The 20,631-nt window shown below is 36.7% G+C and overlaps 1 protein-coding gene across 1 annotated transcript in view; it reads right to left on the bottom strand.

Annotated features, from left to right (window-relative positions):
• Window positions 1-9,850: 9,850 nt before the first annotated feature.
• Window positions 9,851-20,631, bottom strand: part of LOC146003603 (trypsin-1-like) — a 37,693-nt gene continuing 26,912 nt past the window's right edge. The window contains exons 5-7 of the mRNA XM_083141915.1: window positions 19,167-19,375; window positions 17,728-17,791; window positions 9,851-10,262 (exon numbers count right to left, since the gene is read on the bottom strand). Coding sequence (XP_082998041.1) covers window positions 10,132-10,262; window positions 17,728-17,791; window positions 19,167-19,375 — 404 coding nt within the window. The 3' untranslated portion in view covers window positions 9,851-10,131. The remainder of the gene's footprint in view (window positions 10,263-17,727; window positions 17,792-19,166; window positions 19,376-20,631) is intronic.

The following is a 20,631-nucleotide window of genomic DNA, read 5'->3' as shown; positions in this document are numbered from 1 at the left end:
TCCATGTCTGACCACCAACCGCCTTGTGAGTAGACAACCCAAACCGCATTGCAATGCTACGGCTTGTATACCAGTCACGGGTATACATCTTGGGAAATTGAGCAGTAATGCCAAAGAGAAATACGAGATGAAGATTGTCGGAAGTGATGTCTCGTGTTCTCGACATGAAATAATACTCGGTCCACGTTATGTTCCATTAATTAATGTTGTTTGGGAACTAACCTGACGGACTTGGTTTATATTTATATATTTTATATTTATATTTATATAATGAAATTCTAAATTTTACAATTATATTCATGTTTTGAACGAAAATAATACCTAGAATAACATCGAACACACGTGCAAACCACTCTTCTCACACACATGCATGTGAAAAGAAACACCCAAAGCCAAGTTTTAACTTAGTGAATGTCCAAATAACATTAAACGGAGAAGCACGATGTGCGAAACATGGGATATTTCACAAAAAGAATGCGTCTATTTTAGACATACGTGGTTTCTATTAATAGAGAATGAAACAATTATCAGAGAAATTAAGATGCATTTGCTTTTTCAGGTGATGAGGAAGGAAACAGACTGACAGGAAAAAAAGCGTAGTGTTATTGATAGAGTGTTGGTCAGCGTGCAGAACTTTCATAAACGAGGCTTGGGTTCGATCTCCACCATGGGCAAAACTTTTTATAATTTTCTCTCAGTGCACAAGTGTATTATATTGTTTTCTAGGCATTTTGACGAAAGGATACACATCAAATTTAATATTTTAATCGGTCTTTTTCATTCTTCTAATAAGTTCTCTATCACAAGGGATATAGAGATTCTCTATCTTGGCGAAGGATATCATCTCAATGGTTGCGTAGCTAGGATTCTCCAGTCCCTTTCATCCACTTGTCTTATTTATCTACATTCTTCATATCTACTCACAAAACACCATGAATGTAACGAAAACACACGGATGGTAGTTAGAACAAGAAACACACCTCGCATCGAAGGTTACAAGCTCGAGTTCTGGATTTTTTGTGAGGGTGATTACTCCTGTGTGTCTATTTATCATCTTCGTCTAAAAAATCATTCCTCACTATTCCCGTGATTAACTTAGGAAAAGACCAAAACTACGCAAATAAAAAACACTTACTGGAAGTTAGACAGTGCAGTGTTATTGGTAGTGTGTTTGTTAGCGTACCGGGGTCTCACCAGAGAGATCTATGTTCGATCCCAACCAAGGGCAAAAATTTCATTTCTTTTCGTCAACAAAGGAATGTGTAATATTGATTTCCAGGCATTTTGACAAAATGATATTCATGAAACTTGATCTTTTAATGTATCAATTTCTTCTTCTATTAAGTCCTCTGTCACCAGAGGACATAGAGATTCTCTAGCAAAGACAAATATATGTAATATTTTTCTAAAAATTCCACAGCTACGATTTTACACTGTCCTTCACCTGTTGGCTTTATTTACATCGTTTGTTCAAACTAACTCACGATATATCTTACAAAAATACACACAACAATGGGAAAAGTATCCCTCTGATAGTTCTATACCCCGAAGGCTCTAAGCTAAAGTTCTGGATTTTTATGCGTAGCTGCTTTTTTTTACGTTAAGCAGGAACTGAAGGGACTCAATTACAAAATGCTGAAAATACAAGACAAACCTATCCATCCATCTTACCTCACATCATGAGAATTACCAATATAAACAGAAGACTGCAGAGAATAATATTTACGATATAGCCTATTGTTAAACAGGCAGACAAACAGACACAGGAAGACAGACACACACACAAACAGAGAGAGAGAGAGAGAGAGAGAGAGAGAGAGAGAGAACAACGTGAGGGTATAAACACCAGAATAGAAATTATTTCAAAGTAGGACGTTTTACAGTAATATCCGAACTATTATCAAAATAGTTTCATTCAGTCCATTAATTGACTACACGCGTCACCGTGTCTCTCTTGGAGTGTTGGTTATCGTGTCAGGCTACCATCCAGACAACCCGTGTTCTATTCCAAGAATAAGCAAGATTCCCCCCCCCCCTAATTTTTCCCACAATTAAGATCCTCTCCTGGATGTGGGTGGTAACATCAGAGCGAAAACGTCATTCGTAGTGGATTAATCGCAAACAGGCTATGCTGTAGAAGACGGTATTCTGCTATTGTTTCTTGGAGGCTCCAAACATTATTCCGGCTTCTGATCGGGTTTTCAGTGGCATCATTTGGCTATGAGTAATATTAAAGCAAAACAAATTCACTTCCTGGAAAACATTACTCAAAATCTTGGACGCGAAGAAACAACATGTTGACAACGATCATCAAAATTGATTGACATGTCGACATCTATTCGTTTCACCCAATGTCGAAACACTGTTGGCAATTTTCTGATTGGTTCTTGTTACATCGGGTGATATCTTGGCTTATAAAATGAGATTGTGTTGAAGAGAAACTAACTATGTTGGTTATTCCGATTGGCTGAATTTCATCCTACAAATATCCAATGTAGTTTTATTAAACAGCAAGCAAGCTAGATTAGGTAGCTGCATAGTAGATATATGAAGTTCGTTTACTCTAGTGTTCCCATTTGAATATAGCTCCCGAATGTTTGCAGGTAACTTTGATTGTTCTAAAGATATCACAGAGTAATTCGTTATTCAGTCCATTATCAGAAGAGGAATTATTGAGTATGCACCACATTGTGGCATTCTGATCGGTCGCAAGGAAACAAACGCAAGACTATGAGTTAACTGTTATTATGTAGTTACATCTGCCTAGTGCTTCAGCTTCAAACTCTGTATGAAAATTTTAGTCTTGATGTAAATATTTTGCTTGTTGTTTGAAAAATATTCCAGCTACCCACCGTTGCTTTTATTTAAATTGGAAGTTTTATTTGCATGTTCTGAGATCATATATATTTTGATATTGCTAATGAATTTGTGCTAATACGAGAAGAAAGTTTGCTAGACATATCACTCGGTTGGTTATGCGTAATTATATTAAATTTACATCCAATGTCGAAGCACTGTTTTCCGTACCGCCAAACTTCCCCACCTTCGTGTTAGGGAAATCGTTCGGAATGCGTTAACATATACAGGCAATGAATTTTGCGGCCCACATCGTCGAGGCAGAATTGACTGTTAGAAGCTCTGACGCATCTGCTGTAACATCCCTGGAGTCATTCTGACGATATTACAGGCAGCAAGGGTTCTTAATTGCCAGGAGGGGACGCAAGGGGTGTCCCTCGGTTCAGCACTCAATCGTCAACTGTGTGAGTGAAGAGGACCTGTTGGCAAGAATCCTTGCTATATCGTCAGAACTACTCCAGAGCGAATACGGCGGAGGTTTTTGCGAAGCTGAGGCCGCCATTTTGAACAATTACTGTAAAGTTTTGGCGCAGAGTGCTACGATACACTGTAATAAGATCAGTATTAAATCTACAACCTGCATCTTCCAGTTGTCTTATTCCACTGCCATATGCAGACCCAAATAGTTTGTTAACGACGCGTTTCCGGACTTTTGTTCCTCATCTCATATCGATATTTGTGTCAGTCTCCATCCACCCTGCAAGTTTGAATCAAACTCACGGAAACGCCTTGCATGAATGAAGGGATTGCAAAAAAAAAAAGAGGGGGCTAATAGAAGTGACATATTTCCTTTTCCACTTAACCACCAATTATCTCGACGAAGAAGTTCAAGAACTGGACATTTGTTGTGACACTGCAGGAGGACAAAATATGAATTCCATGATTTCAGGCTTCATCCATTATGTCACCACCTACGACATTTAAAGGACATCAAAATAACTTTTGCAGTACGCGGATATTCTTTCATGGAAGGCGATAAAAATGTAAGTTTGTGGAATTCAAAAACCCAGATGAAACCCCTAGCCGACTTTGAAGAAATCAAAAATGAAACCGTTGACCTTCAGCGTAACCCAAATGATTGGTAGTACACGGGAAGCAACTGATGTTAAGGAAATCTTTGTAAAAGTTTCTTTTCAATCACAGACTTTGAAGGAAATCATGGCCTCATCCACACATAGAAGTGTGATATACCATCGTGCGACGTACAATGGTATACTGATATACTGACAGCATACTCAAGAAACCAGGAGACATTAAAACCATTGTTATTCTTTAAGAGAGCTTGAACTTCCTACGCAGACCTTTGATGGTCTGCTTCCAATTCCAAAGGCCAAATGCACAGACGTTATGAGTAGGGTGAAATTGGGTACGCTCTTGTCAAAAAATCACGCGGCAATGTTGTGCAATGTCGGCGCAAGGGATTCCCCAAAGGACGCGAACGAAGATGTTGACGGGAGTGGGGTGGGTGTGCGTTCTGCGTGAGCTGGTATCGACGAAAATTGGCATGTGTTGAATGGCACCAAAAAACAAAGAAAATTTCCTGAGCGAAGGGCACTATGACGTAAAAACGAAAAAAAATGAACTGCATAGGTTGCATACCCTGAAGGGCACACAGTATGCTTAATGGAGATGTGAAGGGAACCTCATCACAGACGGTTTTCTAAGTGTCCACCATGTACTTCCAAGCAGAGGTGACAACGGCAAATCAAGGATTGTCTATCTAGTGCAACCCAACAACCCCGGCGTTTCTGCTATCGATGCTGCAGCTACATTGATACGGGCAACGAGGTCCGTATGTCTGAGTTGTATAACCGGAAAATATACTCCAAGGCTGATATGCGACACACATTTGTACATTAACGAAGTAACTTGCATTACACTAATCATAGATCTTCTTCTTTTTGACAGAAATGTACTACAAAGAAATAAGAGTACAACATTATCCACAATGTATTTGTGAAATACCAAAATTGAACAAAGTTGCAAAACTTTTAATGATGGGTGTAATATTCACTCGTGCAATATTTACCATCGTGCATACAACGCTATGTATCTCGAATTGAGGATGTAAGTGAATTTCATTTCCAATTGCATGAAGTCAATACGCGATCTTCGAAATACACATTTCCGACAACGTCTTTCACAATAATGTGAACATATAAATCACAATCAACATCGGTTTGTGTTAAATAAATAAATTTGTTAGTAATTACAAATCCGACTTACATAAAATGTACTTAACAAATCAGTTCTCACTACGTACTTCGCACTAGTTGAACACATTTTCAAGATATTGATGACTTCTCTTTTAGTACTGTCGGTTAGGTTACGTTGTAGATTTTGAACTTCTTTATTTAGTTAAAACAGGTTGAAAGAGGTTGTTTGTAATCTTTAATTTATTTGCTTCATTATGCAGACGTGTGTTTCTCCTTTGCAAACGATCGAATATGTTTTCCAACAACGAAACATTGCTTGCAGTTTGTGTATATACTTTCGTGTACATATTGTTCTCTTTTTTTGGCAGCATTGTCTTTAGCCTGTTTAGGGCACGTCTCCTTATTGCATGTCTTTCGTAGCGTACATGTCTGCAAACCTTATCAACACGTCCTACAAGCGAATCATATTGTGAAGATAAGTGTTCAGGAGAACTACACCATTTCCTCGATTATTTGGTACTAACGTAATTGGGTGTAATTTTATCAATGGCACTGCAGTTGGCTTCAGCACGTTCTTTGGTGGAAAATACAGATGTTCTGCTTTCAGATCTCGCACAAGAGTAAAACATTATCCACAATGTATTTGTGAAATACCAAAATTGAACAAAGTTGCAAAACTTTTAATGATGGGTGTAATATTCACTCATGCAATATTTACCGTATGTAATTATTATGTAATTATTCACAATAATTATTCACAATAATTGGCACTGCACACTTGCATTTTTTACATTTCGTCTACAAGCATGAATCTACTGTTTCTTTACGCACTGGAAATCTATGATATTTAATGTCAGTTCCTTTAGTTTTCTGGTTATAGTTTTCATTGCTTGCTACAGCACAATTAGACATGATTGCAGTCTACAAGTACAAAATATAGTAAAAATAAATCGAACGCTACAAAATCAACAATCAAGAGGCCGCGGTGGCTCAGTGGCGGCCCCTGTGGCGGAGTGGTTAGCACATCGCGCTACGACGCCAGGGGTCCCGGGTTCGATTCCCGGCTCGGCCATGGATGTTTGTGATTGTCTGTCCTGAAAAGTCTTGAAATTGAAATATGAATGAAATGATATGAGTGAATGAAGTGTGATGGGGGAAGCTTCCGCATAGGGGCTTTCCTTTAAAAAAAAAAAAAAAAAAAAAAAAAAAAAAAAAAAAAAAAAAAAAGTCGGTAACGCGTCTGACTACCATGCTGAAGGTCCCGGGTTCGATCCCCGGCCGGTTCAAATCCGGGAACTTTTCTAACGATGGAAGCGGCCCCGGCGCCCACCCAGCGTCGAATAACATGGGTACCTGGGGGAAACCCTGGGGGGTAAAGGCGGTCAGGGGCGTGATGCTGATCACATCACCCCCACTCACGACCGGATCAAGAAAGTGTGGGGCGTTACCCCCACACCCCCTATACGCCTTAATGGCGTAGTGCTAAGCACAGGGGAACACTTTACCTTTACCTTTTACAAAATCAACAACCTCCTTGTTCCGATTTTTGCGACGTGTTAGTAGCTAAATGTACCCCGCACCAAACCCAATTCTTCCCAGATGACGTAATACTTCCACGGACGACTGCGCTTACTGCACATAGCAACGAGCACCGTCAAACCCGATCCTCCCAGATGACGTAATGCATACGTACTGCACATAGCAACGAGCACCCCATGTTTGTAAGCGTAATTGGAAAATAATTGTTTTCCGTCATTCCCATCAAATTCCCACCTCTCCTCTGTAATAAATTCTCATGCTCATATTTTGAAATTCGAAAAGTCTAGCACAATTCCCTTACAGTAATTTTCGGGTGAAAATTAACTTTCTTTAAGTTCCCTAGCAACGTCCGTTTCCATGGACAACAACAAGCACGGCAAGCACTAAAGAATTGTTTGTTATTATATACCTACCCCTAAATATTTAGTTAAAACAAGCACGATGTAGATATTTTCGCATTGAGTATAACAATGTATACGTAATTCTATCTGGACTGAATCTTCTTCTTGTGTAGATATCACCCTTGTTTGAGGCACCTTTTCAAAACCGGGAGTTCATTCATCTGTGTGTGATCTGTGAGAAACAAAATGTAGCTAGACAATTAAGAATTGAAGGAAACAATGTGTGCTGCAATAAAATTCCCGTGGCAACGGTTGCTAAGGACATGAACAAAGGACATTTTCACCCTTTGGAAAGGGCTGATTGAGTGATTTTTAAATTTTCTCGGACTTTTGGGACAATTTCATGGGGAGTAGTAATCGGGCACTTTTTGCCACTGGGGCTTACTTCATGGAGAACTTTTATGTCAGTGAGTAAGTGGTGGGATTGGGGCTATATATACATATATTGGATTTCTTGTGAGACGAAACTGAAATAAATTTCTGCAAAATCAAATCGTGACCATACGTGATGACTGAGATGATCTCGTTCTAATCTTTGGTATCATATTTGAAGAATTTACTTAAAATAAATTAAAATTACTATGTGTCTTATTCAGACATGCCAAGCGTATATCTTGCTCATATTTCAAATATGTTGTATATTTTGATTTTTGTAATTGCAAAGTTAATCCATTAGTGACAATTATGAGCCTGTTCAGGATAAACTTCCGTATCTCGATGGTTAGCCAGGTCGAACAATTTGTAAAGCAGAAAAACGTTATTTAGAAACGTTTTTGCTTTAATGGCATATACGTTTAGTCCGGGTGTAGTAGTTTGTTAGTTTAGTAGTTTTAACGTTATTTAAAAAATGTTCCTTAAAATATGTAATTTTTCTAGCACTTTTTGAAGTTTTTGCCTTTTAACTTTTGAATAAATTAAATGACAGCAAATTGTTTTGAATAAATGTAGTAGCCCAATTCTTAACCTTTACAAAAATATAAGACTTAATGCATTTGAATAAAATATACGCTATAAAATATGTCCCAAAATGGAGAATAGTGTCAAAATAGTGCATATCTATCACAGGACGGCGGATACAATTGGTCATGATAGAAACAGGTTAGGCTTGGGGGAAACCACATTGATGTGTTCCAATCGGACGTCCGCAATATTGAATTCAACTCAAAATTTTTAAATGGAAAAGGGATGATGTGAAATATATATGACACTGTTTCTCACACCTGGAAAAAGGTACATTTGCTACAACCATGCAGTCATAACTATTTCATGATTAAAGATAGGTTGAAAAACCTTCACCACTGCATTCCTCGTGGAAATTATAGCCTGATTTGATTCTAGTCTGATTTCCAGGCGGGAAACCCGAGGTGGATGATATAAGGTCGGAATTTTTCCGGCTTTGTCCCCGCATAAAGCGCCACTAGGGCCCGCCCAGGCTCAAATCGAATGATACCGGGGGGAGGGTTAAGGAGGTAGCACGCCACCTCCACGAAATAGCCGACATCGAAAATATTTGGGGCCCACATACACTAAATGTGCATTCACGGTCCTATATGCAACGGGAACTTTACCTTTACCTGTATATATTGTATTCGTTTCTGTACCCCTGAGTAACTACGTTTAATTTTTACATACGCATATACGAACCCTCTACTATGCCAATGGCGGAGACCCCCTAAAGGCTTACTTGTCTCCGGCCCCCCTGCACTGCGGAGTTTAGCGGCTTGTAGAACCGGCACTGTGCAAAACGCAACAGTTTAAAATATACACAATGTAATCAATGATATTTGCTACACAATATTTCTACAGTAGTCAATTGTGAAATAATTGTGAAATAATGATAAACATTCAACATCACTGCAAAAGAAATGCAGCACTTTCACACTAGACTGTCATAAACTTCAGAGAAGAAGTCGTATTATTTTTATTGCAAAGACAACAATTGAGCATTAGCTCGTACGGATAAGCAGCAAGAATCAAGTAAAGTAAAAACATGTATTTTGCAAACACTTATCTGGCACAAAGAATATTTCAACCTGTGCATGCTATTTTAGTCTCAATTTGGAAATTGCGTATGTACACGTGTGTATGGGTGTGCGTGTGTGTTATTGTATCTGTCATTGCATTCTCTTAAAATTTTATTATTTTTTCATTTGTCAAATTCATTCATGTTATATTATATCTTTGATTTCAGTATTATAAATATATGTATTGTAACTTTCAATCACGAGAGTTAAGTGGTAGAGCAGCCCAAGGCTGAATCTCGCTCTGTAGCAAATAAAAAGACTTTTCAATTCAATTCAATAAATGTTGCATTGCATTGCAATTATTGCGTTGTGACCATGTTGCTTCGAAATGATTTTATTCTTGAGATTGGCATCCCTGCTCTGAAGGTCTCATGGAACGCTCGCTAAGTTGTTTTACCAAGGCTCATGTGAGCGCTCAAATTTCCAGTGCTGAGGAACGGCTATATTGTATAATTTGCAATACGTGTGCGAGGACTTCTCGGACACCCTGTAGAATGATTCGGCCTTTTTGCCTTACCTGTGTTTACAAGGACAACCAAACTTTAAGAAGATGCTTTTTTGTTCATGGGATTGTGTTTGAATACATGTTATATAGGAACATTTCAAGATTTTTAGAGATACAACTGTAGATTGGAAAGTAAGTTACTTTACACAAAACCTTTACAGGGTTAATACAGTTCTATATTTTTATGATTTTGTAAACATTTAATAGTCAATATTTACAGATATGTAAAAATATGTATTATAAGTATTTTTCAAATGTACTTAATGTGTTTTATTTATCTGAATATTTAATGACATCTAAATCTGTAGATAATGCAAACACCTTCTTCTGCACTGAAATATCACAACATAATCAAGAAGTGTAGTCAGTGATACCCTTTAAGGTTGCCCTTATATTGATTATGAATTTAAAATAGTAGTGCTGCTTTATAGTGAATCTTTTTCTTTAACATTTGTGCTAGCACAAATGCTTCCAAAAAGCATAATTTTTAATATCAGACTACTTTCCATGGATCTCACGCAACATTATGGTAGATTCGCATTTGCGATTGCCATTCGTTTTCATTTAATAATTAATAAAATTAAAGAGGAAATAGTTATTTAATTGATGAGATTTTATGTAAATCATTCATGTGACAAACCGATATATCTTTAATCATTGCTTCTTACACAAGTATTTGAACCTTGAATGTTCTTACTGATCCAGTCCATATAATTTTCTACTCGTGTGTATACTCCTGGTTGGCCAGGTTTGGCGCATCCAATTCCCCACGACACAATTCCTGTAAAAAAATATATATATATATTTGGTATTCTATAGTTGTTGGACTACTATATACTACACAGATTTTGCAACCTAACGTTTTGCATATTTATAATTATAGTCATTTAAACTTTATTGAATAGATAATAATTAATATAACCAAAATATTATATTTGCTTAAAAAGTTCAGCACAATGAGATTCATTTTTCTTGTTATCGTTTAAAATTTTCTTTCTTTCCTGATAACCAGATACCAACAATTTATAAATGAGAAAAAAATATGTTATGAAGTAATCAATGCTTAATTGGTTTTGTTCATATGTGAATGAATTTCATAAAACAACGACACAATCACATAAATAGGGGAAGGGGGAAAGACGGGTTGACTAATGTTTTACCACATGTTTGAAGTACAAAATTAAATCAGATATGATTTGTATTGGCACAAATAGTTTTATTGGTTCTTTGTTAATGTTTAAAACGTGTGAAAACTGAAAAGATACGCCTAATATTTGGAATATATTGTGATTTTGTTTAAAATAAAAAGCTTTTGCCCCTTCCTCTAGGTACTACTTAATTGTAACATTATTAAGTAAGAATAATTATAGAAACATAGTGGACTTTTTAATTGTAGAATTGTGTATACTTACTTACTCAAACAATTAAGTTTCACACACACCACAAACATGAACAGCGTTTTCGTCTTCGCTTGACACACCTGCACAAGAATTATGCGCCAATCGCATCGTGCAGAAACAAGACACCTGAACCAACCTTCATCAGAAATATCCTAGAGCCTTGTTTGTGTTTCTTGGCTTTGGAAGTACCAACTTGCGCTTGGGTGCTGCTCTCATAATTTGATGAGTTTGTTGTGCTCTGTACAGCTGTCTTTCCACGTCGTTTTGAATATCATCTTTTGTTCTCTAGATCTGCCTTTGGAAAAGGCACAATTACTTGAGGACTTGTAACTTTAAAGGAGGATGACGCTGGTTCCTCAGCAGCAATGTCGAAAGCCAAAGGATTGAAGCTGTTTCTGTTGTGGCTGCATCGGGAGGGAGCTCAATGCTGAATGTCGGTTGTTGGACAAGAGCAGAAGGCAAGAAGTCTGCTTCACTAACCACGTTACTGTTAACTGGGTTAACCCGTTATGCCCCACCCCATCATGTCCCAACGTCACATTATCAGGTTACAAGATCGTAACACAAAATGTGTGAATTGAAAATAACTATACAACTTTATTTATGATATCCGACAAGCATGCTGGACAGATAATATAAGCATGCGTTCACAATAATAACCCCATTTTGTAACATACAGCAGCAACTAGTTTGCCGAATTATTGCAACAGAGGGTGAAAAATGTACGTACATTCCGTTCTTCCAGGAACACCGTCTCGAACTGATACCAGCGGCTGTCGAGACGAAGAGTACTATGTGCTGATGAAGTTCCAAGAACATCAGATGAATAGCGCCACTTATTTGGCAAGAACAACCCGTACTTGCTGCTCCGTCTTACCTCGCTGACCCGCCTTGCCCCGCCTTCCTCTATAAGAAAACGAACTTATCTGCGTTTCACTATACATTTCAGTGTTACGTTTAGAAAAGGTAGAATATTTTTTAACGGGATTGTCCGGTTATTTAAATGTTTTTTAATCAAATAAAGAAAATTATTCCTGAATTAATATTTCAACCAAAACACTATCCTTATACAGGTATTTTAAATATAGACTTATAGAATCTTCGAAATATTATCATATTATTTTAGCTGTAAAGAATAATACTGTGGGTATTAAGAAATGTAGGCAATGTAATTGTTTATTTATTAATAACGTCACCAGTACTTCCTTTTTGTAATAGATTGACCACTGCAATTCTATTACCTATATCATGTATTAGAAGCTGACAGAATGTAAAAAGGGGTGTTAACCTTACTTTAATTTCTTGTGATGTAGCGGGTGTTTAATTTGATCATTTTGAGTCTTAGTATGTAAAAGAAGAAAATCATATCGTCTATATCAAGTGCAAGAAATTGTGAACAATAATCAAGTGGCAACAATCGCCAGGATATTGCAAAAAAACGCGGCTAAGTAAACTGTTTAACGTAAAATTGATAGCATTAACTGAAATCTTCGGTGAACAATAAACACAACGACGTTATAGTTCCGTCACAGCGCAAAGAATAATAGTAACTGTATAATAAGTAACGCTGTGTCTAGGCGTCAGAAATTGAGGCTCCAAATTTCATTCTAAGATTTATTTTCATGTTAACATAGCAAAATAAAACTGATAAGCTTTCGGAAATTCTCGTCTGTTTCCATCTGGGCCTATTTCAGGAATGGGCCTAATGCTGCACCTTAATCCGTCACTGGGTACGGTAGGCGAAGCATAATTTGAATTTCCCGATGTTGTTCGGGTCAAGAACCCTGATGAAACTGATATTCAACCTAAACACAAACACCAAGAGCTTGGTGCGGTAAACATCGGTGAAATCTGGGGGGGAGGGGGGCAGTTCAGTACAGTTTACTTATCTCCCTACCTCGTAGTTGGGGTGCGTAAGCGTATAGTGACGTATGGTTCTGTTAAAACGTCAAGTTGTATTGGTAATGTCAGATGACAAATCCGAGCCCTTTCGTTATCTAGGTATCCAAGCTGTACGGCTGAAGCACTTAACAGAACGTACACATCTTAAACAGGCTGAATATAGTGTATCTTGGTATATTTCCGTTATAGCCTACGTGGCTTGTAAGTCATTTGCCTTTGCTACTTTTTGAGTACATATGTATGTCTCGTTGCTTCAAGTTGTGAAATTGGGTGTATTATTTGGTAGCTTATTCCGAGACACACGAGTCATAATGGATCTAAGCTCGGGTACATTGAACTCATTCATTATACATTACCTGATTGTACACGTCAGTTAGACTCTGTAAAGGACATATAATTTAAAGGGGAATTATCTATGTTAAAGCCTGTTCGTATACTTACGGTCCCGGGTTCGATACCCGGTGGAGGCACATAGGGGTTCAGATCCCACTTTGAACTGTAGGTCCAGTCCTGATTAGCCTTTCTATCATAGGTGGAGTTCTGGAGGGGCCAGGGGAGACCTGGCCCACCCAACTTAAAAAGAAACTAAATAATAACACATGATTAAGTTCAGTTACTACATTTTTGTTATGAAGCCATACCGTAAATCTTGACGTTCTAAAAAGCCTGACGCCAAAGGCCTGCTTTCAGCTATAAAATCGTTGGATTTCATTGTATGTTTATCAGAATTTTCTGAATATCTCCCCCTCATAAATGTTATATCCCAGTCCCTTCAGAAAGCTGATACCTCAATAGCTCAAAGTTCCAGTGTAGCCAACGGAGTGATAAAGGAGCTTGAGTGCCAGCGAAACGAAAACACTTGGGACAGAAAATGGAATGGAATAAATAGAGGGTGTTGACAAAAAATTAGGTTTGAACATTTTTGAAGGTGGAGGTGAGATGAAAGAAACCTGAATGGCCTAGACTGATATCAAACAAATTAGATGTTTATCTGGTTTGTTCTTCAGTTGGCCAGAGAACCAGAGAAGAGACATCTGCTGAAATACTTTCTACATTTCAAAGTGATGAAAACTGGAAGAAAAAATACAAGTGTGATTTTTTTATCCATTGCTGGATATTTTGATTGGCGAACTGAAAAGAAGATTTAGTAGTGAAACTTAGGAAGTTGCTGAAGCCAGTGAAAGATTTATTCATCTGGATGAAGAAGGAGCTGCACGTTTCATTAATATTTACTCCATTCCTGGTATTGTAACAACAATGTTGATGGCAGAATTGACCATTTTAAGAAATGTAATGGAAAGTTCAGGTTTGAGTTTGATAAGAGAGCCTTTGAAGAATGTTGTTCCAAAGATAGTGTACACAGTTTTAAGCAAACATACAGAAACACACACAAATTTTAGCATTCTTCTGAAAATTTCTCTTACCCTGCCATCAAATAGTGCCACTTGTGAGAGAACATTTTCTGCTATGAGGCGAATCCACAACTGGTTGCGTTGCACAATGAGTCAAGAGAGATTGAAGAATTTAATGATCTTATACTCTGAATCAGATGTTGTTAAAAAAAAATAACTTAGACGATTTGATTTATGTGTACAGTTTTTCTAAAATTTCTGAAGCTTACTATTGTACCGTAACTTTTTTAAAGTAATACGAGTATTGTATCAATAAAAAATTAATGAAATGCAAAATGCAATAATCGTACTGTTTTGCTTCTTTAAAAACTGACAACCAATGTACTAATTAATATTTTTTTTACTTAAGCGAGGAAATTTAAGATTTTCAAATCTAAAAGGCCTAAAACTCTGTGTTTTTAAGTTGTTTTTTTTTTCTAATTTCCGGGGGAAGGTCTCCGGACACCTTATAAACTAGGGGATATTCAATAACCCTCAGGTACATCATATGCTTCTCTCATAGTCTGTCCCCCCCAAAGCAAAAGCTCAAACTCCGCCCATGCTTTCTATGCATAAAGTGGACTTAAAACACCAACTCGACAACAACTCGTATACTTACATCCAGTGTTTCTTTCTTGGAAGAAAGATTCCGGTACTCTTCAAGTTGGTTTGCTACATCAATGTTTTCGTTTATTATTGCAGTCATTTGAGATTCTGAAAAGATTGTGGCCGGCCTTCGTGGTGGAGTGGTTAGCACTACGCCAGCTCTCCAGGGTTCGAATCCCGGCCTGGGTATATGTGAGTGTTCCTTCATCAATTTCATTGTATCATCACCAGGGTGGATAAAAATCATGATTTTTATTGAAAAATCATTTCTCTTGATTTGTTTAGTTATATCGGATTTCTTTATTTAAATCGATTTTTTTTTAAAAAAACATGCTTAAAATTGCTTGCATGGTTTTTGGCACCATGCACGTAGATATATTTATTTTATAGAAAGGCTTTTCTATTAAATTTCCCTGCAAAATATTTGAACAGTTTTATTAAAGCAATTAAAAAATATACGTAAACATGCATTTTTCTATTTCTAGGGAAATGTTTGTTGATTTGTTAATGAAACTTATAAAAATTTCAGTAACTTTTCTTCCAGTGAAACTAAAACATTCTGGATGTACTCTATAATTGTAAAATAAAATATTAACTTAAATATTTTTATAGTCTTTGTAGCTGAATTTTGGAGATTTTTTTAATGATCGTTCGAAAAATATCAGATGCCATGTTTATTTACAGTTTAATGATATTGACACTACTTATGATTTAACATGAAGAGTATTTTGTATATTTTTCTACATAAAGTATTTGCTATTTTTGTCTATAAAAATATTGAATTTTAAATCAAGAGAAATCCTCTGTTTACATTTCCTTCCTTATCCTTTATTTTCGTATCACAGAACCTATTAATCACCATTAAATGATTACGAGAGTAATGTACTTTCGCCAAAAGTGTTTCTGATATTTACAAAATCCTTATGTACATTATTCTATATATTTTTTTTAATTTAGAGTGCTTCAAATCAGTGATTTTTTTTTCAAAAAATCACATGATTTAAATCCTGATTTAAATCAATCCACCCTGATCATAACTAATCACCATCTTCGCGATTATTGAAAAGTGGCCCAGAAGGAAAGTAAAATAAACCAAATCAAAAATCAAATATTTCAAAAGATTGTGGTACGTTCATAAATGATCGTGCATCCATGTAGTCACACTCAAATGCATACGCATATTTCTTTCGTTGAAATAGCATGTTATTGGTTTTATTCTCATCCATTACAAGGTGCCGGTACGGCGCATCATTCCGTGACGCACTGCTTACATCTATCATGTATGATGTTTTTCTTCAACTTGTTACATAACCATTTTCATGATTGTTCCAAATATTGTTAGAAAATTGTTTTATTTAAGAATTCAGCTAATTCTGCAGAATCGTTAATACATTGTGGTCATGTATATTTTAACTAGAGAAGTAAGGATTATAGCAATGTTCGTATTCAGTTTTTGATTTTGGGGTGTGCCCATTCAGTGACGTATTTGTGATTTCATTTGTAGAGGTAGTTTTTCTTATGGGGGTATGTAAATTTGTACTAGTACATGTTACTAGTTAGTAAACTAAACTATTGCCTTGCGGTTCCGAGGACCATAGAACAATGGTTCTAACCTAGGAAATTAAGTGGAATACAGCCTGCTCTTGTTTCGACTCGGTAAGGTTGGTGAATTTCAGAATGCTGTCCTTTAATCCACAATCCTGAACACTTTTCGGCAGGGAAATCTTTGATGGCTGAACCATTAATGGACAGGAATGATTTTTCAATTGGTGTTTGTTACATAGTTAAGCAATGGTATGCTCCTTAGCTTAAATCTCATTTTCTTTGATGGGAATAAAAACATCCCTGGCAGGGATAAAAATCATTTTCTTCGCCCCGTTAATTGGAACACTGGATTATAGACTCCCTAACTTCTTTCAAGGTGCAAAAGAGAGAGTGGTGTACGGAAAGTAACGGAAACCTACTGCAATTTTCTGCTCTAGGAAAACTGCAATTGCACCCATTCGATTGTTCGGAAGGGGAGATGTTTGGAAACGATCCGATATGACATAGTGATAAGAAATCAACAGAAGAAGGACAGGCTAAGGATTGGCACATGGAATGTCAAGACACACTTGCGGGTTGGGAAAGACTGAAAACTTAAAATGGATATGACAAAAATAAAGAAGATATTATGGTAATATCAGAAGTGGGGTGGGAACAAAGTGATGAGTTGGTAAGAGAAGAATTACAAATATTTTATTCTGGTGGAGAAAGCAAAGGAAATCACGATGCTGGAATAGTGTGTGAAAAATAAATGGAAGGGAGGATTGTAATGGTGAGAATGTAAGGAGAAAAGGGCTTATTGTTCTTACAAGCATACAGTGGCACAGGAACAGGAGTGTGTGACGGGTTGGCATGGCAACAGAACTTGTTAGGAATATCATGAAGGATATGAGGCACCATCATGATTGTGTTTTTTTGACATATTGAGTGTATTAATATTAATATCATTCAGTATGTTTTGCATCATTGACAGTTCCATCAGGATATTTCTTATTCCCGCAATGATAATTCCAGGTAACATTAATACGAATGAGCGAAAAATTGTCTAGATATCCTGCACAAAGTAAATTCTAAATCTCTTACCAGTAAACAAACTAACAAATATATTTATGTATTCTGTGGAACTAAAAAAAGATCAAACATTTGAGAGGAATGAATCTTCAATATGATAGGTCAAGTAATAAACAAAATAGCGTAATATAAAGACATGAACAGAAACACAGAACTCTCCATTCCGCACTGCATCGTGCCACGAACGTGCGAAGTTAGAGCTACACGTAAATTACGGATCACAATCAAATAGAGGTCTGCGGAGTTAACCTCAATAATTGATGAGCCTGCAACCCTACCGACAAATACCAGCGCGAGTCTCTACATTCCTAGAAAAAGCAAAACTTTGTACCTATTTGTTGATATTGGCCACTGCCAGGCGAAGTTTCTGAAAACATTGGTCCTCCACTGTCGCCCTGAAATGTAATATAAATGTTTTAAAAATGTGATTGCGATAACATTCAAAATACCGTTATGTAGGTGCAAAAGTTCCTTTAATGTCTCCTGAATTAAGTGCCTGTGAGTATAGAGCCATTGAAATGATTGCAATTACTATATATTATTTCCTTTTACGTAACAATATGTTATTGATGTTAAAAGTAAATTATCAAAATCTCAAGTAAACCTCATTAGTACATTTATATTATTGTAAGAAAATTGTAACAGAATATGATCCTATTATTTACAAACACACTACATATATTTACGTTCTAGTGAACGCAAACAATTTCTTACACTTTTTTCTGGTAATTAGATTTGATACCACTTCTATTACATTAAAATATCAGTTCTGAGCAAAAAAGAAAAAAATGGACTCCAGAGACAATGCATCATCTGAAGGTTATTGTAAAACGTTGAAATTATGTTTACAAACTCATAGCTATAAACCAACAGAAGGATAATTATTCTGTGTTGCAGCACAAGAGTAGGAATAGTTTCAGTCTTCAGGAAGATATTTAAATGAAATCTTTCAGATGCATTATCTGTTCAAGAATACATTGTATATTTCGACATGTTAAAGTTGTGTGCAATATTTAGACCAAACGGTAGTATATCCGAAACTACAACAGTAAAGTTTATTTTTTTAGTCTTATGTCTTAGTCAGTATATTTAAAATGTACAAAAGTTTGAAATAATTTAGTTCTACATTTATCGGTTCCTATTATTGTCCGAAATTGTGTACCTAGAAGATAATCTGTGACGTTTAAAATTTTAAAAAATGTAGGATATATTTCAATTGATGATGCTTACAAAGGCACGGTGTAATTTCCTTAGTTTAAAGGAATCGTAATATCCAAATTAGGATAACAAAATCAAAACTTCTTTTCAAGTCTTCTTGATGCTCATATAGGCTCACTGGGACTGGACATAGAGTTCAAAATGAAATCCATAACACTATGCAATGTGCGTCCATCACGGATCGAACCCGAAACCCCCGCTAAAAGGCAGCTACACAAAAGGAAATAAGATATACATGTTTTAACAGCTTATTTAATTCAACCAATTGATAGACGCATGATAAGAGGAAGGAGAAGAATTTGTATTTTATAGCATGTTATTATTGATTGGTTGTCATAGTAACAGTGTGTAAGATGTACGTAAATGACTTCCATGCATTAAAGTTATATTGTTTAATTTGAACCTACGTATTTTATATGTCTTGTGCATGTATAGATAAGAAATCACAAACACAAACAACAAGGCTTACACCAATCTAGAAGAGTGTTCAATTGCACAGGCACACATACAACCATTATATGCGTGCGTACATTCATTCGAAGGCACACTAACCTGGCAGGCATCTTTTCCTCCTGCATCGTATCCTGCACAGAGCATGTTGTCTGATATCTCGGAAGCTTTATAAGATATTTTGTAGCTCCGGCAATAACTGATATTTATCAGCGGAACTTCTACTTCTCTAAGGACAGCAGACGTGACTCCATGTTCGCTTGTGGATCCCCAACCTGCAACGACAGCCTTCTTGGAATTCCACGTGCCACCTAAAAATGAACATAGTTGAATCTTGTACACATAGGATTAAATTCCTGTATGTATTTTGCTGTTTGACACTTTTATTAAGGATAGAAAAAATAAAATTTAATGATATATAAAATGTTCTATGCTACAAGATGGTCATGCACCAAGAAACATTCCCTCTTGTACCTTGTAACACAGAATGTAGGCTGGAATATGGCCGTAAAGACTCTAGCTTTTCTGGATCGTCAATAGCAATTACAGTTCTTTCCAGATTTCTCCCAATATTTTTAGTATTTCTTGGCTTAGCCTTTGGGTAGGGTTGAACATCCTCTGGTGACACTAGGACTGTAGCTCCATGTTGGCCTGCATTTTTACAACTGGGTGCAGGTTTGTCTGTCTTTGGAGCAGACACAGAAGGACTTGGCAAATTTAATCCGATTTGTCCTTCCTGGTCAGAAATATCTAACACCTGTGGCTGATTGGCCTATATTCCCAGATGCACTAATTGCCGTAATCATTGTGACGTTATTGCCACGTTCGAAAGATGTTGCGCTACCAAACTACCTTATTCATTTTGGAGCTTCCATCTTCCCTGGAGTCTGAACCGTAGACATTCCAGTCTCGTCACAGTTCCAAATTCGTTCAGGGGAAATCGATCCAGAGCGGCGTTCAACCGTGTCAAGGAATGAGCCTATATTTATTTGTTTTGTTAAAACTTGTCAAAATTTTGGTCCAAAATTTTGAAAGGTATCTTGACAAAGTTGTTAATTTCATATTATACACTTTGCAGGCTTCTCTAATTGCGAAGTCTAAGACAATAAGTCTGGAGGAAGCAGAACTGCTTCTGCAGCTTTCTTCAAGACATTCGGATCAATCGGGCCCCTCATAATACCTGACCTAATTTGTGACATGATGTTTGTGTTCCAAGGTTGTACAACAGGGTGCACATTTCAACAAATATGGCTGCCTAAGCTAATGGTTACAATAAACTACTGAAGTTAGTATGCCAATTTACTGGCCAGATGATAAGGAACATGCTGTACATGATCATTGTAGCAAATACGATTTCGTTTATAGGTTAGAACACAAATTACAACCAACAAAACATTTACTTTTGGCACGGAAAAAATTGTTTCGTCCAGAGAATCAACGCTTTGTAACATAACAAACCAGAACTATCGGCATTGTCAACAACTCAGCTGATTTTAGCAGCAATAATCAGAACCAGTAAATATTCCAAGGTACACTATGCTCAAGGTACAACAGTTTCCCTTACAAT

This window comes from Lepisma saccharinum, chromosome 20 (assembly GCF_977018435.1).
Source record: "Lepisma saccharinum chromosome 20, izLepSacc3.1, whole genome shotgun sequence".
Lineage (NCBI taxonomy): Eukaryota > Metazoa > Arthropoda > Insecta > Zygentoma > Lepismatidae > Lepisma > Lepisma saccharinum.
The sequence above is the reverse complement of the archived record's forward strand: the minus strand, read 5'-3'. Positions and strand labels throughout refer to the sequence as shown.